The 18,858-nt window shown below is 42.6% G+C and overlaps 1 protein-coding gene across 1 annotated transcript in view; it reads right to left on the bottom strand.

Annotated features, from left to right (window-relative positions):
* Window positions 1-18,439, bottom strand: part of htra1b (HtrA serine peptidase 1b) — a 53,306-nt gene extending 34,867 nt beyond the window's left edge. The window contains exons 1-3 of the mRNA XM_036573180.1: window positions 17,880-18,439; window positions 5,990-6,092; window positions 140-344 (exon numbers count right to left, since the gene is read on the bottom strand). Of these exons, the coding sequence (XP_036429073.1) occupies window positions 140-344; window positions 5,990-6,092; window positions 17,880-18,321 (750 nt within the window). The 5' untranslated portion in view covers window positions 18,322-18,439. The remainder of the gene's footprint in view (window positions 1-139; window positions 345-5,989; window positions 6,093-17,879) is intronic.
* Window positions 18,440-18,858: the final 419 nt, after the last annotated feature.

Below are 18,858 nucleotides of genomic sequence, written 5' to 3'. Positions count from 1 at the left end.
GCACCACTGGTCGATCCACTACATTTGAGGTAATGCATTAGATTGTTCACCCAACTGTCCCTTTAAGGGGTCATTGGGACCACAAATACAAGTTAAATCTGAGATGAGATGAGAAAACTAGCTTATGACTTTTACTCACCGGAGTGTCGATCTTGATGAGGGCGATGTCGGCTTTCTCGTCCACGTCTTTGATCTTGGCGTCGAAGGTGGCGCCCGTCTTCAACTCCACTTTGACCCGGTGCTTGTTGGCCACTACGTGAGCGTTAGTCACGATCAGACCGTCCTCGGAAACGATGAAACCCGAACCACTGGCCACCGCCACCTCCCGCCTAGTGAACACCATCCTGCAGGAGAGGAGAGGAAAAACACATCAGTAGGTGAATTGAACTCAACAGCATGACATCACATAAGAGCTCAGTTTTAAGATAGACAGAGGAGAAGAGAAGAGGCAGATATGGCCTATTGTAGCACGTTTAAGGATTAGGAAGGCCTCACCAAATGAAAGAGATAATAACGAACACAAAAGACTGTTTATCCCCTTAAAATCCCAGGCTTATTACACACTAAGACTTATTATTCAGTAACTACAGGGACTTTGATGCAAACTGGCTGAGCTAGTCTTAGTTTATAGAAGTGTGTAATAAAACTTTGGGCCTGCTGGTGGGCCTGGCAATTTAAAGCGTTAAGGTCAACCTGAGACCACTATGGACCTTTTTCCCTTTGTAATTTCAATGTACATAATCATACAAATCATCAGATACATTTGTGATAGGGTAGACTGCTTCTCAACCAATCAGAACTAGCTGTTGTATAAATGGAAATACTGAATGAAAATTCCCATTCACACTGACTTTAACCTTAGAAGCCGCAGTTCTTGCTGGTGATAACAAAAGCATGCTGTAATTTTATATTAATATATTTCTGGTTGTAGCTTACTTAAACAAGCAGAGAAACTGTGTAGAAAATGCAGATTCTTTTCATCCATACCACATTTTTGTAAGTAGAAGAATAGATATTTTTATATAATTTGAATTGAAGAAGGGCAGCACGGTGGCGCAGTTGGTAGCGCTGACGCCTCACAGCAAGAATGGCCTGGGTTCGATTCCAGGCTGGGAGACCAGGGTCATTTCTGTGTGGAGTTTGCATGTTCTCCCCGTGTCTGCGTGGGTTTCCTCTGGGTACTCCAGTTCCCTCCCACAGTCCAAAAACATGCAGTCAGGCTCATTGGACATGCTGAATTGCCCCTAGGTGTGAGTGTGTGTGAAAGTGTATGTCTGTCTGCCCTGCGATGGACTGGCGACCTGTCCAGGGTGTATCCTGCCTTGTGCCCAATGACAGCTGGGATAGGCTCCAGCACCCCACCGTGACCCAGAAGGATAAGCGGTTTAGATGATGTATGTATGAATTGAAGAAAGCTTTTTGTCCTGTTGAAGGAAAATCTGACATTTTTGCCATGCTTTGGTCATTTTTTGACACTGAAACATGAGGAAAAAATTGGAATTGCAGACATTGTAGAAGAGTGTAGCACAAATGTAAATATAATTATGTAAATATGTAATTGCATGGTAATTTAATGGCATTTAAACAACTAGAAAAATGCAATTACTGAAAGTATGTTGCTAGGCTGTTGCAATGGCTTCCCAAGTGGTTGCTAAAGTGTTGTTAAGCCATTGCTATGGTATCCCAAGTGTTGCAAGGTGGTGTTGCAGGGTGGTTGCAATGGTATCCCAGGTGGCTGCTAGGATGCTGCTAACTGGTTGCTATAGTATCTCTGGTTGTTGTTAGGGTGTTGTTAAGTGGCTGCTATGTGGTTTTTAGGAGGTTGCTAGGTGGCTATGGTGCTGTTATGGTACCCCAGTTGGTTGCTAGAGTGTTGTTAGATGATTGCAATGGCGTTCCAGGTAATTGCTAGGGTGTTGCTACTTGGTTGTTACAGTAACCTGGCTGGTTGCGAGGGTACAGTAATACAGTAATAACACTTGACAACTAACAGTTAAATGTGAAGAATGTCACATTCCATTCTGCTCATGAGTTGCAAGAGTTCACTCTGCAAGGTTTACTATGAACCGATGTGGAAGGTTCCCGCAGACGAGATTGGCAGTATGAGATTTAATGGCTGTCTCTTTCATGTGAGAGACACTTTGATGAGAAACTTAATTTTCAGCATCGACATTCCACACAAAAACTCTCCCTGAGGCCCAAAAGTATGCTCCCCGCTCAGTGAGCCTAATGCCTTCCTGCCTGAGCTGAGAGCGAGAACACTTCCTCTGATGAATGACTTGCAGAAAACATGTCGGCCAAGATCCAAACAGGCTCCACTCCAACCTGTCCACCGGTGCGTCTTACTTTGTGCATTAAGAAGGCAATGTCTGTCAAAGGGCTCTCACTATTCATTATATTAGCAGCCTATTTTCCGATTATTTACACAAACAGTACGAGTTTTTTAACACCTATTTCATCCAAAGGTGTATTATTAAGTAATTACATTAGCTATAATGCAAACTGGCTTGTACTTGGTTTATAAACATGTGTAATAAAAGTTTAAGGGGTTAAAAATTTCTATAGACTTTGAAAGATTTTGAAATACTTTATCGAAAATGTTTTAACAAGGAAGGCTTCAAAAATTCATTAAAATTGTAAGCAGTAACGTGAAAATATCAGAGATCAGCCTTCATTTATTTCCAATCATAAAGTAAAATTATTCGTTTTTCAGCATCAGGGAAAAAACAGAAAAGATCTATTCAACTGAAAAATGCCACAAATTCCTGAACAACTAAATATAATATCACATTTTTCAGTGTTTCGTGTGTCCACTATTGACCTTTATTACAGCTTCCATTCTTTTCAGGAGACTCGCTTTCAGCTTCTCAAAGAATCTGCAGACACACCTCCAAAGTTCAGTCTTAGAAGCTGGTTGATCATTTTCTGAAGTACTCAAACACATTCAGTGGTGTTGAGGTCTGGACTCTGGGGTGGTCAGTCCATCGTTCAGCTCCTTTGTTTGATGTGTCCATCTCCTTTTCTCAGTGAGGTTCTTCTTGACAGCTACACATCCTTTCAGACCCATAGCGCTGAGTCATCTTCTCACAGTGGAAGGATGGAGAGAAACACCTGTGGATGTTTTCAGATCTGAAGCAGCTTGATTTTCTCCTCTCTCTCAGAGATGAATGCTTTAAGTGCTGTTTATCTGATGGGGACAGTTTTGGTGGTCTGCCAGGTCTTGTGCAGTTGTTTTGAGTCCCATCTTTTAATAATTTTCTGAACTCCAGTTTAGGACACTTCACTTACTTTCCTTTAAAACAGTAAGAGAACAAACTGCCAAATATTCACTGCTTAATCTTCAAGAAGGTACATTTTAATAAATGATTTGTTAAATTGAGTAACTGTGCCTATAACAAATCTATTGAGATATTATGGGAGTGGAGACATTTCCGCTCAGACTCTCCTCAATAAACAGTTTACATTCCATCTTAACATCTGGGCTGAGAAGACCGAGTATCATCTCCTTAGATCTGCCCCTCTTTAACTTTATCTGGCAAAGGACACCAGACAGTGATAACAGAACTACAGCATTAAAATTCGGACACAATCAGTCGATCACCCAGATCTTCACAGATATCATCATTGGTCGCTGGTGTATCACCCAGATCTTTTGTCTGTATTATGGCTCTGTTTAATTTTCCTTGTAAACTTGTCCTACTTGTATCCTAACTGCACTATCTAGTGTAGCCCAGAGGAGGAAGGCTTGGTCTTTCTCAGTGGTTCTTCCTCATGTTCTTAGGGAGTTTCTTCTTGTGAGTCTTGGGTCCTCTAGAGGTTCTTCCTCATGCTGTAAAGGAGTTTATTCTTTTGAGTCTTAGTTCCACTAGAGGTTCTTTCTCATACTCATAAGGAGTTTCTTCTTTTGAGTCTTCGTTCCTCGAAAGGTTCTTCCTCAGGCTCTAAAGGAGTTTCTTCGTTTGGGTCTTGGCTTCTCTCAGTGATTCTTCCATATGCTCAGATGGAGTTTTTCCTTTCGAGCCTTGGTTCCTCTCAGTGGCTCTTCCTCATGCTCTTAAGGAGTTCCTCGTTTTGAGTCTCGATTCTTCTAGAGCAGGGGTGCACAACTCTGGTCCTGGAGGGCCGGTGTCCAGCACAGTTTGGTGATTTACCTGCTCCAACACACCTGATTACACTTATCTGTTAATTGCCAGGTTAAGTGGGTGTGTTTGAGCAGGGAAACCTCCAAACTGGAGGTCACCAGTCCTCCAGGACCAGAGTTGTGCACCCCTGTTCTAGAGGTTCTTCCTCATGCTCCAATGGAGTTTCTTCTTTTGAGTCTTGGTTCCTTTCAGAGGTTTATTCACATGCTCTGAAGGAGTTTCTATACTTTTGAGTCTTGGTTCCTGTAGAGGTTCTTCCTCATGCTTTTAGGGAGTTTATACTTTTGAGTCTAGGTTCCTCTAGAGGTTCTTCCTCATTCTCTTAGAGAGTTTCTCCTTTTCAATTTCGGTTCCTCCAGTGGTTCTTCCTAATGCTCTAATGGAATTTTTCCTCTTGAGTCTTGGTTCCTCTCAGTGGTTCTTCCTCATTCTTTTAGAGACTTTCTTCTTGTGAGTCTTGGTTCCTCCCAGAGGTTTATCCTCATGATCTAATGGAGTTTCTTCTTTTAAGCCTTGGTTCCTCTCAGTGGTTCTTCCTTATGCTCTAATGGAGTTTTTCCTTTTGAATCTTGGTTCTTCTAGAGCTTTTCCTAATGCTCACAGGGAATTTCTGCTTTTGAGTCTTGCTTCCTCTCAGTGGCTCTTCCTTATGTTCTTCAGGAGTTTCTTCTTGCAAGTCTTGGTTCCTCCAATAGTTCTTGGTCATACTCTAATAGAGTTTCTTCTTTTGAGTTTTGGTTCCTCTCCGTGGTTCTTCCTCATATTCTTAGGTATTTTCTCCTATTGAGTCTTGGTACCTCATCCTGCACTTATGGAGTTTTTTTATTTCGAGTCTTGGTCCTCCAGTGGTTCTTCTTCATGTGCTTAAGAAGTTTCTCGTTTAATGTCTTGGTTCCTCTTAATACTTTGAGACAGGGATTTTTTGACCATAAAATGACCATCGATTTTTTTAACAGTTTTTTTTTATTGACCCCTTCAAATCACAGGCTTATTACATTCTAAAGCTTATTATTCAGTAACTGCATGGACTTCAGCCAACAGGCTGAGCTATTCTAAGACTATAGAAATGTGTAATAAAATGTTGGGCATGTTGCTGAGCCCTGGCCTTTTAAGGGGTTAATTAGTGTATCTGTATAATCAAACTCATGAGTCCCAAAAGTGTATTGAATATGAGCATAAATAGCAATGCCCTCAAAATACTTGATTTGCAGTTCAAATTATTATCAATATTACGAATAATATCAGAAATAACAATAAAATGATGATGACAATGATAACACCAATCACTCAGCATGTACAAATCCCTCTACTAAAGTGGATGTACTTATGTTTTTTATATGTGCCAGGATGTAAACAAATGTGGCGAATATTAATGTCCCATTTTAAGACACTGCACTGCCCAGTATGTGCATGCACAGGCACTTGCTTTCACACACAGAAGGCGACTGACCAATTGTGCCGAAATTACCGCTTGTTTTGATGTCTTGCGACAGTTTCATGAATCCAACTTACTCAAATCTGAGGACGTTTTTACTCAAGCCCAGCTGTGTAGATAAAACTGGCAGATGAAACAATCGGGGTAAATTCTACTGAGGTATTACAACAAAATGACATTTGATTTAAGAACAAGAGCAAAGCCAGGTGTGGAGTAACATCCTTTTGAGCTGCTGAACTCATAAAGGTCCCTAAAAACACATGTGAGAGATGAAGCCAGATGAAACTTTGTGACAGACGTTGAAGAGAAGCCAGGAAATGTGAATGTTTTTGTTCAAAAAAGGAACAAAAAAGCTGTCGCAAAAGAAAAATCAGGTCAGTGAGTCACTGAGCCTTCAAAAGAGAGGACATACTTGCGGTAGAGCTCAATATGAACCACAGCTGGGGCGACTTTCTCCACCACATCAGCGATGAAGTTGTATTTGTGCCTTGGGCTGTCTGGATTCTCCTCATGACCTGCAAAACAAGCCAGAGACGCACATCAAAATCTGAAAAAATCTGAAAAAATATGTTTTCTTTGGGGACTGTTTTGCCTTTGAACGCCCTTCTGGAATCTTTCCACCATGAATGGATTAAAATACACTGATTAAAATGTGTTTTGGACCTAAAATCACAAAACTATCATGAATCAATGTCTCACATATCAGGCAGTGCATTTAAAACTATTTCATGTAGTAACTTTCTGTGAGGGAGCTTTTAGAGGTGGACGTCTGGTTCCTATCACCACCACTGTGAACAATTCTGACTTTAAGGTTTTCTAGAACAGAGCGTTTCACACCAAACCACTCTGAATGACTTTGTTTACATCTTAACCATTTACTTATGCAGAAGTTCCCCTTTAACAGTTTATAATAAAGTGGATGGTATATATATATATATATATATATATATATATACACCTTCACTATGCACTTTATTAGTGGTGTGTGTGTATGTATGTGTGTATATGTATGTGTGTATACACACATATATATATATACACAGTGGGGTTGGGTCCAAAAGTATTCAGGACAACAATCTGGATAAAGAGTAGTATCTTTGAAATTTTGAAATTAATTTCAAAATCTAGAATTACTGTTCAATATGTGTTTCTTTTGTATTAATGACAGTGTGCACTCAAGCAGGCATGGTCTCCAAAAGTTTGCGCAAAAGCCTCTGATGAGTAGATCAAATCCTCCGGAGAGTCATCTGAACATGAGCTTCACTGGAAGAGATAAGACTAAAAAATGTGACTTTTTCGTACAAAGGCCTCAAATGGGTCACAAATTTGCTTCAATTTGAATAGTGACCTAGATATAGTGCAGACGTTTTCTTTGTTTCAGTTTTTCAAAATTCTGAAAAAAAGAAACTTAGAGCAAACAGAGTTTCCAAAACTGAAGTTCAAAAAAAGATTAAAAGCTCCAGAGAAAATGGGGCTCCTAACAACCACCTGCAAGACCTGGCAGACACCAAAACTGCCCCCATCAGATAAACAGCACTTAAAGCTTTCATCTCTGAGAGAGAGGAGAAAATCAAGCTGCTTCAGATCTGAAAACATCCACAGGTGTTTCTGCCCATCCTTCCACTGTGAGAAGACGACTCAGCGCTGTGGGTCTGAAAGGATGTGTAGCTGTTCAAGAAGAACCTCACTGAGAAAAGGAGACGGACACCAAGAAGCTGAACAATGGACTGACCACCCATCCAGACCTCAACATCACTGAATGGTTTTGATTACTTTAGAAAATGATCAACCAACTTCTAAGACTGATCTTGCGTGGAAAAATCCATTTTGGGGAGCAAAACTTTGGGAAGTAGAGTAACTGAACTACTATATTGTGGAGCCTCAAAAAAGTAACCTTTAAGTCCTTTCTACATTACTGTGTTTGATGCAAGTGTCCTAAACAATGTACCCATAGCTACCCTTATCTGGCCTCACACTGGCAGTGCCAACACAGCTAATCATGGAACAGAAAGCACTCACAAATGTTTACGGAAGACATGGATGTTCCTTATTAATGCCTTATAAAACTGCCGGCCTTTCATAACTGGTGGATATGTAACACTTTACCTAATCTTGCGTAACCCACATTTCACAACATCTGCAGGCATGCACATCTGTAACAATTTCCCTTCCCTTGTAGCCTTTTAGCATGGTTCATTCCCCTGGGTCCTCGCCCAACCTTGGAGGAACCGCTACTTTCAAACAGTTTCTCTGAAAACGCCAAACTGTTTAGGCTTTTTGGGGTTTTGTTCGGCGTATGATACAGCAGGGGCTGAGTAAGACAATCACCATAAATCAGGAACAGCTGGGCAGAGCTCAGGCTCACCTCAGCTGAACGCTAACCTCAAGCTGCATGCTATGTGGAACCAGCAAAACCAGCTGCTTACCATTCTCTTTATGAACTATGTGAGAGCTTTTCTCGAGGAACTAGCCCCCCAGCAAAAGAACTCTGTATGTTATTCAGAGGTGAAGACTGGAAAAAAAAGCTAGCAAGTTTTAGCAAGCTAATACGTCTTACTGTCGCTAAAAAAAGCACTGATCCCTCTTCATGCCTTCCTCTCAGCACACTGGAATCTCTTTTATGGAATTGTTTTTACCTCCGTAATGTGAAAATCTGTCGAGTCTGAAGGGTTTTGCCCATTTGGAGCCGACAGGAGCGGGTCTGGTATGCCTCGGCCTGCACCCTCACTTTTTATGTAATGCTAATTATTCCATCTGCAGAAAAAGTTTGAGTCTGCCAGAGGACGGTTTAGTGCAAAAGCTGCTTCAGTGCTCACAGAATCAGGCTTAATTTGTGCTGTGAGCTTCCTCTATAACACTAATCCCGGGGTCACAACCCAAATGTTAAGAAGAGCCATTTCAACAAAAATCAAACCACCCTGGGAGCCACAACATTTTATGTCCATTTTACCATCTTGGCTGTATCTGCGTCTCAGTATGTGCTGATGTGCTAGTAAAGGCTAAAAAACATAATATAAATAAAAATGAAGACTTACTTTGCTCTGCTTTAAGCTTTAGCTCAGCTGTAGCGGCTTTTCTCGCATCTCCAGCAGGAAACTTTTCCACAAAAGTAGAACAGTTTCTTGTAAATTGTCTCTCAATGTTTGATATTTTACGAGGCTGAAGTCGCTTTTTTTTCATTCACCAGCTTCTTGTTTGAATTTTCCGGTCCACCTTAACTGGTGGCTGAGGTGCGAGAATGTAACTGCTGCACCATTTAAGGTGGAACAGGAAGCTTTGTCACTTTTTAGTGTTTGACAGTTTCTCGTTGCAAATTAAAGGAATCAGGGAACCAGCTGGAGTGATAATAAACACAAATAAGTCTGTTTGTCTCCAAATTATAAATTATCTTTCTCTTTGCCGTTCCATTAGCTACTAGCTAGGTGTTGTTTGCGTTGCTATGGTGACCAGCAGTCTGCCCTGATCTTCAGGGTTAAAGGGTGAATTAGCAGTTCTACATTAACTCCAGAGTTTAAGACCATTTATTGTTAAACTGTGTTGAACGATCAGCAGAGCTTTATTTCACTGCAAAGGAGGATTATTTTATTTTTACCTACAAATCTAATTCTGCTGTGGAGCCGCAAAAGTGCTGTAAAAGAGCCGCATTTGGCTCTGGAGCTGCATTTTGGCAACCCCTGCACTAAACTGTCTGAGTTTTAGAAGCGGTCACATGATATCACCCAATTCGGCATAGTTATCACCACAGTAATTAGCACGACACTGGTTTGGTTTCCAAGCATGCATGTCCCCCACGGCCTAAAATAGGGGGTATTTGCTGCCAGTGTTACACATCTGGCCTACACTCTTAAAATTGATGGTTCTTTATGGGTTCTTTAAGGAGGAAAATCGTTCTGTATAGAGCCATGAATACACAAAGAACCCTTTGCATGATTAAAGAACTATATAAAACATTCTACATCATACTGAAGAATGCTTTCACGATGCAAAGAACCCTGTAATCATGCAAAGGGTTCTTTGAGTGTTTGTGGTTCTATATGGAAACATTTTCTTTACTACAAAACCCTTGAAGAACCATCTTTTTTACAGTTTCACACTGTTAAGAGTAAACACAAAACAAATGTTTTTGGATGCAATAAAGGTAGAGTAACTAAATTAAGCAACCTCCTGGCTGGACTTCTGACGTCACGTCTCTGGCAACCTGGTGCTTTTGACACTTACGGAAACGCAAATCTTTCTTCCTAATTCCAGGAGATAGAGGTCACTTCAATTAGACCTGCTGCCAAAACCTCCCTTTACTAGAGAGTACAAAAAGTACTGGCAGACGAGCTGGACGGATCCCATCTGATCTCTTTTGGCCCGAATAAAGAATGGAGGAGAAGACTGCGAATGAAAGGTGCAGGCCGCATGTTTCCTGGCGATGTGGGCGATGTGGCCCATGTGACGCAGTGCAGTGTGACAATTATAACTTTAAAGGGGAAATCGTATTTTGCAGACAAACAACATAAAATCCCACATGTGAAGTGTGACATCATATTATATCAATAAGGGCTCTGCCAGATGTATGGAGGTTTGCAGACGGAGTACAAACCAATGATGTTTTAATTAAGTTGTTGTAATACCAATAAACCATAGATTACTGCATTACGTGGAGCTCATACAGTGGCCAGTTAGTAGAAGTAGAAGGTAGGTGTTGCTAATAAAGTGGCCAGTGAGTTGAAGTAAAACGTAGGTGTTTCTAATAAAATGGCCAGTTGTTGGAAGCACAAGGTAGGTGTTTCTAATAAAGTGGCCAATTAGTGGAAGTAGAAGGTGAGTATTCATAATAAAGTGGCCAGTTAGTGGAAGTAGTTGGTGGTTGTTTCTAATAAAGTGGCCAGTTACTGGAAGTACAAGGTAGGTGTTCCTACTAAAGTGGCCGGTTAGTGAAAGTAGAAGGTGGGTGTTGCTAATAAAGTGGCCAGTTAGTGGAAATGCAAGGTATGTGTTTCTAATAAAGTGGCCAGTTAGTAGAAGTAGAAGGTAGGTGTTTCTAATAAAGTGGCCAGTGAGTAAACATACAAGGTAGGTGTTTCTAATAAAGTGGCCAGTTGCTAAAAGTAGAAGGTACGTGTTTCTAATAAAGCGGCCAGTGAGATGAAGTACAATGTAGGTGTGTCTAATAAAGTGCTTCACTGAAATTTTAGCCGGCCTTGACTAATCTGGTTAGTCAAGCAGCCGAACACCGCTTAGTATATGAAACATAATCCACAGGTAAAGTGAAGACTCTTTTGCCACCTTGTAGTGTCCTGTCCTTGTGGTTTGACCAAGCTTGGCCCTGGTTTCCCCTTTCACAATGGACACTGTACTCAAAGACTTGCTGAGTTAAAGATGATGTTACATAATATGCTTAAACTTCGATCTCTCAGCCTTGGCAGAGCCACATGGAGGTCACACCACAGAAATAGATTTTGGTTTCTGTAGGCGCCAGGTAACACTGTTTGTGTTTGTTTTCACACATTTTCAGGACAAATATGTTGACCTTCAGGACCTACAGAGCCAACAAAACGTCCTGACAGTGCTTCCTTACAAAAGCGTACTGCTGCTGTCGGAAGAAAACCTTGTATCTCCATTCTTCGTTTTTCAGTTTTTGACATAATTTGAAAATGCCTGTTGTCCTTTACATTGTATGTACATTTCATGACAAATGGACCAAAAGAAATGACCCAAAAACTCCAGCACCACTGATGTGTCTGATCCACTCGTACCAACGCACCACACAATAACACACCACCACCACATCAGTGTTACTGCAGCGCTGAGAATGATCCACCACCCAAATAGTACCTGCTCTGTGAGGGTCCATGGGGGTCCTGACCACTGAAGAACAGGGTAAAAGGGGGCTAACAAAGTATGCAGAGAAACAGATGGACTACAGTCTGTAACTGTAGAACTACAAAGTGCACCTATATAGTAAGTGGAGCTGATAAATTGAACGATGAATGTAGATAAAGTGGGTAGTTTTAATGTTATGGCTGAACAGTTTATATATACAGCTTCTATTCTTTTCAGGAGACTGAAATGGAATGAAAGCAAACCTGTGCATGACTGTCACTTGATTACTGAAATCTGAGTCTGTAGCTTGGCTTAGTTGATGACAACGCTTTATGAGTTTTTTTACCCATAAAGCACTGACTCAGGCCACCACCTGGCATTCAGCTGCAGAGTGCATTTCCCTTTCCGACGCTAACTCAGCACTTTCCAGCATGGAATGTTGCTTTAACTTAGAAATCCTGAAAGCTCACTTATTTGCTAGACATTTCTTTCCAAGCAGGAATGGCTCATAAAAGTGAGGCCTGTCACCAATGAACGCCTTATTTTCGACTACGAAACGAGAGAGCTGTTTAAACAGGTCCCCGTCAAAGACTCAAAAACCGTCCGCAGCTGAGGTCACGCCCTCCCCTGAAAAAGAGGTTAAACGGAAAATGAAATAAATAAGTATCGAGTGGCCCGCGGGATTTGACCTAAATCTGGATCCACTTAGTGTAAGTTTGTTATATAATGGCCATGTCCATGAGCCCAGATGGAGATTACGTCATGTGATGCAGTGGAAGGCTGCGCGTAACTGTCTGAGGAGAAGCAGGATTTTGGCTCAGGCTCGCGGAAAAGCTCTGGCTGGTGCTGGCCATGGTGCATGGAACTATTTTTGGACAGGTAAGCTGTGACGAGGATGAAGGTGAGGTGAAGACCAAATGCGTCAGAAGAAGAGCGAAACGAGAAAAGAGTTGGCTTGGCTGCAAAGTATCTGTTGACATAGACTGCTATGGTAGCTGTTCGTCTTCCGCCAAATGCTAAAGTGGAAGTGCTGGGACAGATCCGAGAAGGGGCCAGTGCTGCAAATTTGTAGAAATTTGTATGAAGACAGGATGTATTTTGACTGAAGAAGGTCATTATACCGTCGTTTGCACTTCAGATTGCAGACAAGAGGAATATTTTACAAATTAGCTGGATAACCTAAACCTGTCCTAAAGAAATGTCCTTTTTCTCATCCTATTGGTCTTGAATTTCAGCTGTAAAATCTTGCTTTGTGAAGTACCTCCTGGATAACTTAAGCCCAAAGTCAGTACTGGTCATAACGCCCTGCCTCACCTCTTCTCCTATTGTAAAAGACTTGATTTCTGGCTTGAGTTATCTGGCTAACTGAAAAATCCTGCTTTACAAAGCACCCATTAGTTTTCCATCTAATTAGCTAGATAACTTAAGCCCAAAGTGAAAACTGGTCATAATGCCCTCCCTTACCATTTCTTCTATTGTAAAAAAAACGATTTCTGGCTTGAGTTATCTGGCTCACTGAAAAATCCTGCTTTGCAAAGCACCCTTTGGTTTGCCATCTAATTAGCCGGATAACTTAAGCCTAAAGTGAGGATTGGCCATAATGCAGTCCTGCCAAGGTCTGGCAAGTGTGCATTAAGTTAATTTCCAATTTCAACTTTCCACAGCAAAAGAGTTAAAATTACCATTCTCCCTTGTCGAATCAGCCAGGCGGAGTGAGGAGGGGGAATGAAAGGGATAAAACCTGTTTTGTGTTGCTGTCAATTTGCAGTCTCTTGAAATGACTGACATTACACATTTATCATCCCATCCAATTGAGCCAGCGGGGCAAATCTGCATAATGCATAATGCCCTCTCTTAAATTTTCTCCTATCGGACAGGCTTGACCTTTGGCTTCAGTTAATTGACTAAAAAAATATTGCTTTTTGGACTATCCCCTAGTCTGCCACCAAAAGTTAGCTGGATAACTGAAGCCCAAAATGAGGACTGTCCAATAGAGTTTTTCAGCACTGCAGAAGGCAAGATTTCATAATTAACTGGATAACCTAAGCCCAAATTCAGGATTGTCCAAATGGAGTGTCCTTTCCCTCTCCTATTGGACAGGCTTGAGTTTCCTGCATAACTGAAAATCTTGCTTTGTGAAGTTGCCATGTAAAGTTAGCAGGATAACCTAAACCCAAAGTGAGTACTGACCATAATGCCCTTCCTTATCTCTTACCCTATTGGCTTAGGTCAGGGTGCCCAGTCCTGGTCCTGGAGATCTACCACCCTTCAGAATTTAGCTCCAACCCTAATCTAACTCACCTGATCCAGGTAAGGCCTTCTGAGGGGCATCTGGCTATATGAGTCAGGTGTGTTGGATCTGAACTCTCCAGGGTGGTAGATCTCCAGGACCAGGATTGAGCACCCCTGGCTTAGGTTATGTGGCTAACTGAAGAATACACTGCTTTGTGAAGTACCTCCCTACTGAGTAATCCCTTGCCAAACCCCAACTTCACTGAAGTGACCACAACTGAAAAGGCCCTAAGTCCTGCATCAAGGGAGTCATCCTGCTTGGCCTCGTCTTGATCCTCCCTTGTGTGATCGCAGCTGTTGCAAGGGTGTTTTCACAAAGGCTCCCGGTGCCAAATGCAAACCCCTGACCGCTTCAAACCTTGATTTGTCCTGAAGTAGTCCTACCTTGCACATTTCAGTCTTTTCCTGCTCTAACATGCCCACTTCAACTCAGGAAATGCTTGTTAAATTAGTTGGATCAGGTGAGAGCAGGGAAAACACCAAAATATGCAGGTCAGATGATACTCCTGGACCAAGAGTTGGGAACCACATGGATAACAGGACGGAGATTTGGTAGGAAAATAATGGCTTGAAGCACAACATACCCTAACACTTGCCACTAAAGAGTGCAGAAGTGCTGAGAGGTTTATTTGACAGGTCAGCGGTGCCTGGCTGACTCCACCAGTTAGCGGAACCCATTCAGACTTTTAACAGGAAAGCATAGGTGGAAAAGGTAAATAAGAGCGAGTCTGGAGAACACATTAAATGCAGATTTGTGCATTATTTGAGGGGGAAGATTGGTAACACTCTACTAAAGGGCAGTGTTTATAAGGGTATCTATTGGGATCATTCTATCGAAAACTGTGGTCCCATAGTAAAAAAACTAGATACAAAACAATGAAATATTCAGAGCTTAGTTATTTACAAGGATTATGTTATGGTCTATTTAAACCTAATGCATTAATTAAGAGAGTAATAAACTAACTATACACACAGTCATCATTTATATGGTACTTTCTATTAGTTGTCCCAAACCCTAACCCCTAAATTCCACCTCATTAATATAACACTTCATTTTTTTTGCTTCACACCTACATCAGCTAGTTGGACATCCCATTCTAAAACCATGGGCATTAATATGGAATTGCCCCCCCTTTGCAGCTATAACAGCCTCCACTCTTTTGTGAAAGCTTTCCACAAGATTTTGGAGTGTGCCTTTGGGAATTTGGCCTTTTCAGTCAAAAGAGCATTTGGGAGGTCAACCACTGATGTAGGACAAGAAGGCCTGAGTGGCAATTGACATCTTAATTCATCCCAAACGAGTTCAGTGGGGTTGAGGTCAGGGCTCTGTGCAAGCCACTGGAGTTACTGCACACCAAACTCATCAAGCCATGTCTTTATGGGGGTCGCTTTGTGCACAGGGACTCAGTCATGCTGGAACGGGAAAAGGTCTTCCCCACACTGCTGCCACAAACTTGGTAGCATATAATTGTCTAAAAAGTCTTTGTCTGCTGCATTAACATTAGCCTTCACTGGAACTAAGGGGCCCAAACCCTTTTAAACAGCCCCAGCCCATTATCCCTCAGACTGACTTGTGGAAAGATGGCACCCTGTAACAGCGACAGTCACTGAGCTCTTCAGTACGACCCATTCTACTGGCAGTGCTTGCATGGCTGTGCACTTGATTATATATCACTCTTAGCAGTGAGTGTGGCTAAACCACCTGAACTTAACAATTAGGAGGTGTGTCCACATACTTTTGGCCATATAGTGGACAGGGGGCTTCAAATTCAGTTGTTATTTCACACACACCAAATTAAATCATCCACCTGACATAAATTTTATGTCAAGTTGATATCAAAGTTGGCGAAAGCAACCTTTATGACAAACGGTGCCGACTGGAATGAGTGCTTATAAATGTTCATGTAGTTTTATGTTAATAGTCATAAAATGCTTATAGGTGATGTAGCTTTAAGAACACTGCCTAACCATAAATTGTTACCAAAGAAACTCTGGCAGGTCAGTGAGTTTAGAATACTTGTGAGGGGTTAGTTAGGGATTCAGCAATGTCTTGTTTACTGAAGCAGTAGGTATGAATGTTTTTTGAGCACTTCAGCTCCTCCAGACAGCAATTACAGTAACCTTTAAATATCTGAAGCTAAAACCAATGGCTCTTAGAAACATTGCTTCAAGTCCCAGTCTGCTTTGCTAAACAACTTAAAGACTTAAATGACAAATAGGACATCAAATGCTTAAGGGTGCTGCGGAATAGACAATAGTTTGAGCACTGTCAACACACAACGGGCCTCATTCACCAATATATTCCTAAGTGTTTTCTTAAATCTGTTCTTGAGAAAACTCTTAAGAAAAGTCTACGTCAGATTCATGACGTGTTCTTAAAGAACTGCAGAATTGTTTGCACCATTGTGCTCTTGAGTGTGTGTAAATTCTGTTCTCAACTAAGAACGAAACACAAATAAGAAAACATTGGTGTATATCAGTGTGGCATGCGCCCGTCCTCTGGGCCGCGCCTCCTGCCGGCTCTTGCGGCCATCGTCGGGGCCCGGGGGGCGGGTGGATGGCACAGTCAGAATCTTCATAAAACTGTGTAACTGGGTTTTAAGAACAATTTTTCTCTTAAGAACAGTTGGTGAATGAGGCCTGTTGTTATTATTGATCACACATGTATCTGGTTAAAGGAGGGGGAAGCCTGAGTCATCCCTGATTCAACTTTTAGTTAATTAGTAGATTTAGTATTAGTATTAGAGAAGGGAAACCACCCGAGGCTGCTAATACAGTAGGCCCAGGTCTGGTCCTGAAGTGCCAACATCCAGCAAAGTTCTGGGACTATTAAGTATTGAGACAAATGTATTAAGTTTACTGTGCTGGGAAACAAAATGTCAAACCAAGACCATTCAAGACCTTTCAAAAGGTGGCTTTTGAGTTTCAGATTGTTCTTGTTTGAATTATTTCTTTGCAGACTTCTGCAAGTTTGCATCTGAAATGCCTTTGTACACCTCTTAGTTCATAAGCCCGTAAATGAACACAAGCTCAGTGACACCACTGTAACAAAAACAGCCCCACACTTTGTGCCTGGTAGGAATTTGTCTAAAATGTCCCAATACTTTGAGTATCTGCTTAACCTGGAAATGAGATGCATTTTTGATGACCTCAAATATGGCAGCATGGTCATAATGCCCTCAAAGAATGGCAGCATGATAATAATGCCCTCAATAATGGCAGCATGGTCATAATGCCCTCAATAATGGCAGCATGGTCATAATACCATCAAATAATGGCAGCATGGTCATAATACCCTCAATAATGGCAGCATGGTCATAATGCCCTCAATAATGGCAGCATGGTCATAATGCCCTCAATAATGGCAGCATGGTCATAATACCATCAAATAATGGCAGCATGGTCATAATGCCCTCAAAGAATGGCAGCATGGTCATAATGCCCTCAATAATGGCAGCATGGTTATAATGCCCTCAAAGAATGGCAGCATGATCATAATGCCCTCAATAATGACAGCATGGTCATAATACCATCAAATAATGGCAGCATGATAATAATGCCCTCAATAATGGCAGCATGGTTATAATGCCCTCAATAATTGCAGCATGGTCATAATACCTTCAAATAATGGCAGCATGGTTATAATGCCCTCAAAGAATGGCAGCATGGTCATAATGCCCTCAATAATGGCAGCATGGTCATAATACCTTCAATAATGGCAGCATGGTCATAATGCCCTCAAAGAATGGCAGCATGGTCATAATGCCCTCAATAATGGCAGCATGGTCATAATACCATTAAATAATGGCAGCATGGTCATAATGCCCTCAATAATGGCAGCATGGTCATAATGCCCTCAAAGAATAGCAGCATGGTCATAATGCCCTCAATAATGGCAGCATGGTTATAATGCCCTCAAAGAATGGCAGCATGATCATAATGCCCTCAATAATTGCAGCATGGTCATAATGCCCTCAAAGAATGGCAGCAGGGCCATAATGCCCTCAATAATGGCAGCATGGTCATAATGCCCTTATATAATGGCAGCATGGCCATAATGCCGTCAAATGTGGCAGCATGGTCATAATGCATCCCCCCCAGTGTGGCCCGTTACAAAGATCATAATTTAAATAAAAAATATATATAAACACAGCAGAACTGAATGATAACCCCCAGTACTGCCCCCCTTGTCCACGCACCTGTCCCGCAGGCTCCCCTCTGGATGAAGATGACCGGCGGTTGCTGCAGCTCGGTGGCGCGCGCGCTTACGCTCTTCAGCTCGCAGATGTTGCGGTAGGAGACGCCGTCGCTGCCACACACGGGCTCCCCGCTGGGGCACGTGCACACGCCTACGCCGCCGGGCCGCGCGCGTCGCCGCACCGTGGCCGTGGTGGGTCGCGCGCCCTCGGGCAGCGAGCACGAGAGGCCCTCGGCGCAGTCGCGCGCGCTCGCGCACGGCTCGCCCTCGCCGGACGCGCACACGGGGCAGCAGGAGCAGCGGTCCAGCGTGTCCCCGGCCAGGCACTCCGCGGGCACGGGCGGGCACGCGGACTTATCGCAGCGATCCGGGCAGAGCCGAACCGCGGACAGCGCGGGGCTCAGACACAGCAGCGCGCACGCGGCCAACACCAGCATCGTCATCCTGCTCCGCTCCCAGGAACTCCAAACAGCTGCTAAAAAAACAAAAAACAACCTAAAAAGCGCGCGACGACTGTAAATACGTGAGCAGTGGATGCTCGCGCTCGCTCGCGTAGACGCTCGAGACCCGGTGCCTCAGTCCGGTCCTCGCTGCTCAGCGCTTTAAAGAGAGCACGCCTCGCGCACAGGAGCAATGTAAACAAGCGAGGTGATTGGCTATGACCTGAAGGGGCGGGGTGATGCGCGAGGGTAAATACGAGACCCCGCCTCTAGCTCAGAGACGCTTTTCATAACGCAAGATTTCTGAATTAGCGAAATTACCTGAAGGGGAACACCACCGATTTTTCAAAAAATTCTACATAAACAATAAAATGTTTAAGATGCAAACAGAGTCGTTCAGAGCGGTTTGGTGTGAAATGCTCTGTTCTAGAGAAACCTACAGAGTCAGAACTGTTCACAGTGGTGGTGATAGGAACCAGACGTCCACCTCTAAAAAGCTCCCTCACAGAAAGTTACTACATGAAATGGTTATGAATTCAC

Source organism: Colossoma macropomum, unplaced genomic scaffold (genome assembly GCF_904425465.1).
Source record: "Colossoma macropomum unplaced genomic scaffold, Colossoma_macropomum, whole genome shotgun sequence".
Lineage (NCBI taxonomy): Eukaryota > Metazoa > Chordata > Actinopteri > Characiformes > Serrasalmidae > Colossoma > Colossoma macropomum.
Note: the sequence above shows the minus strand (reverse complement) of the source record. Positions and strands in the feature narration are given on the sequence as shown.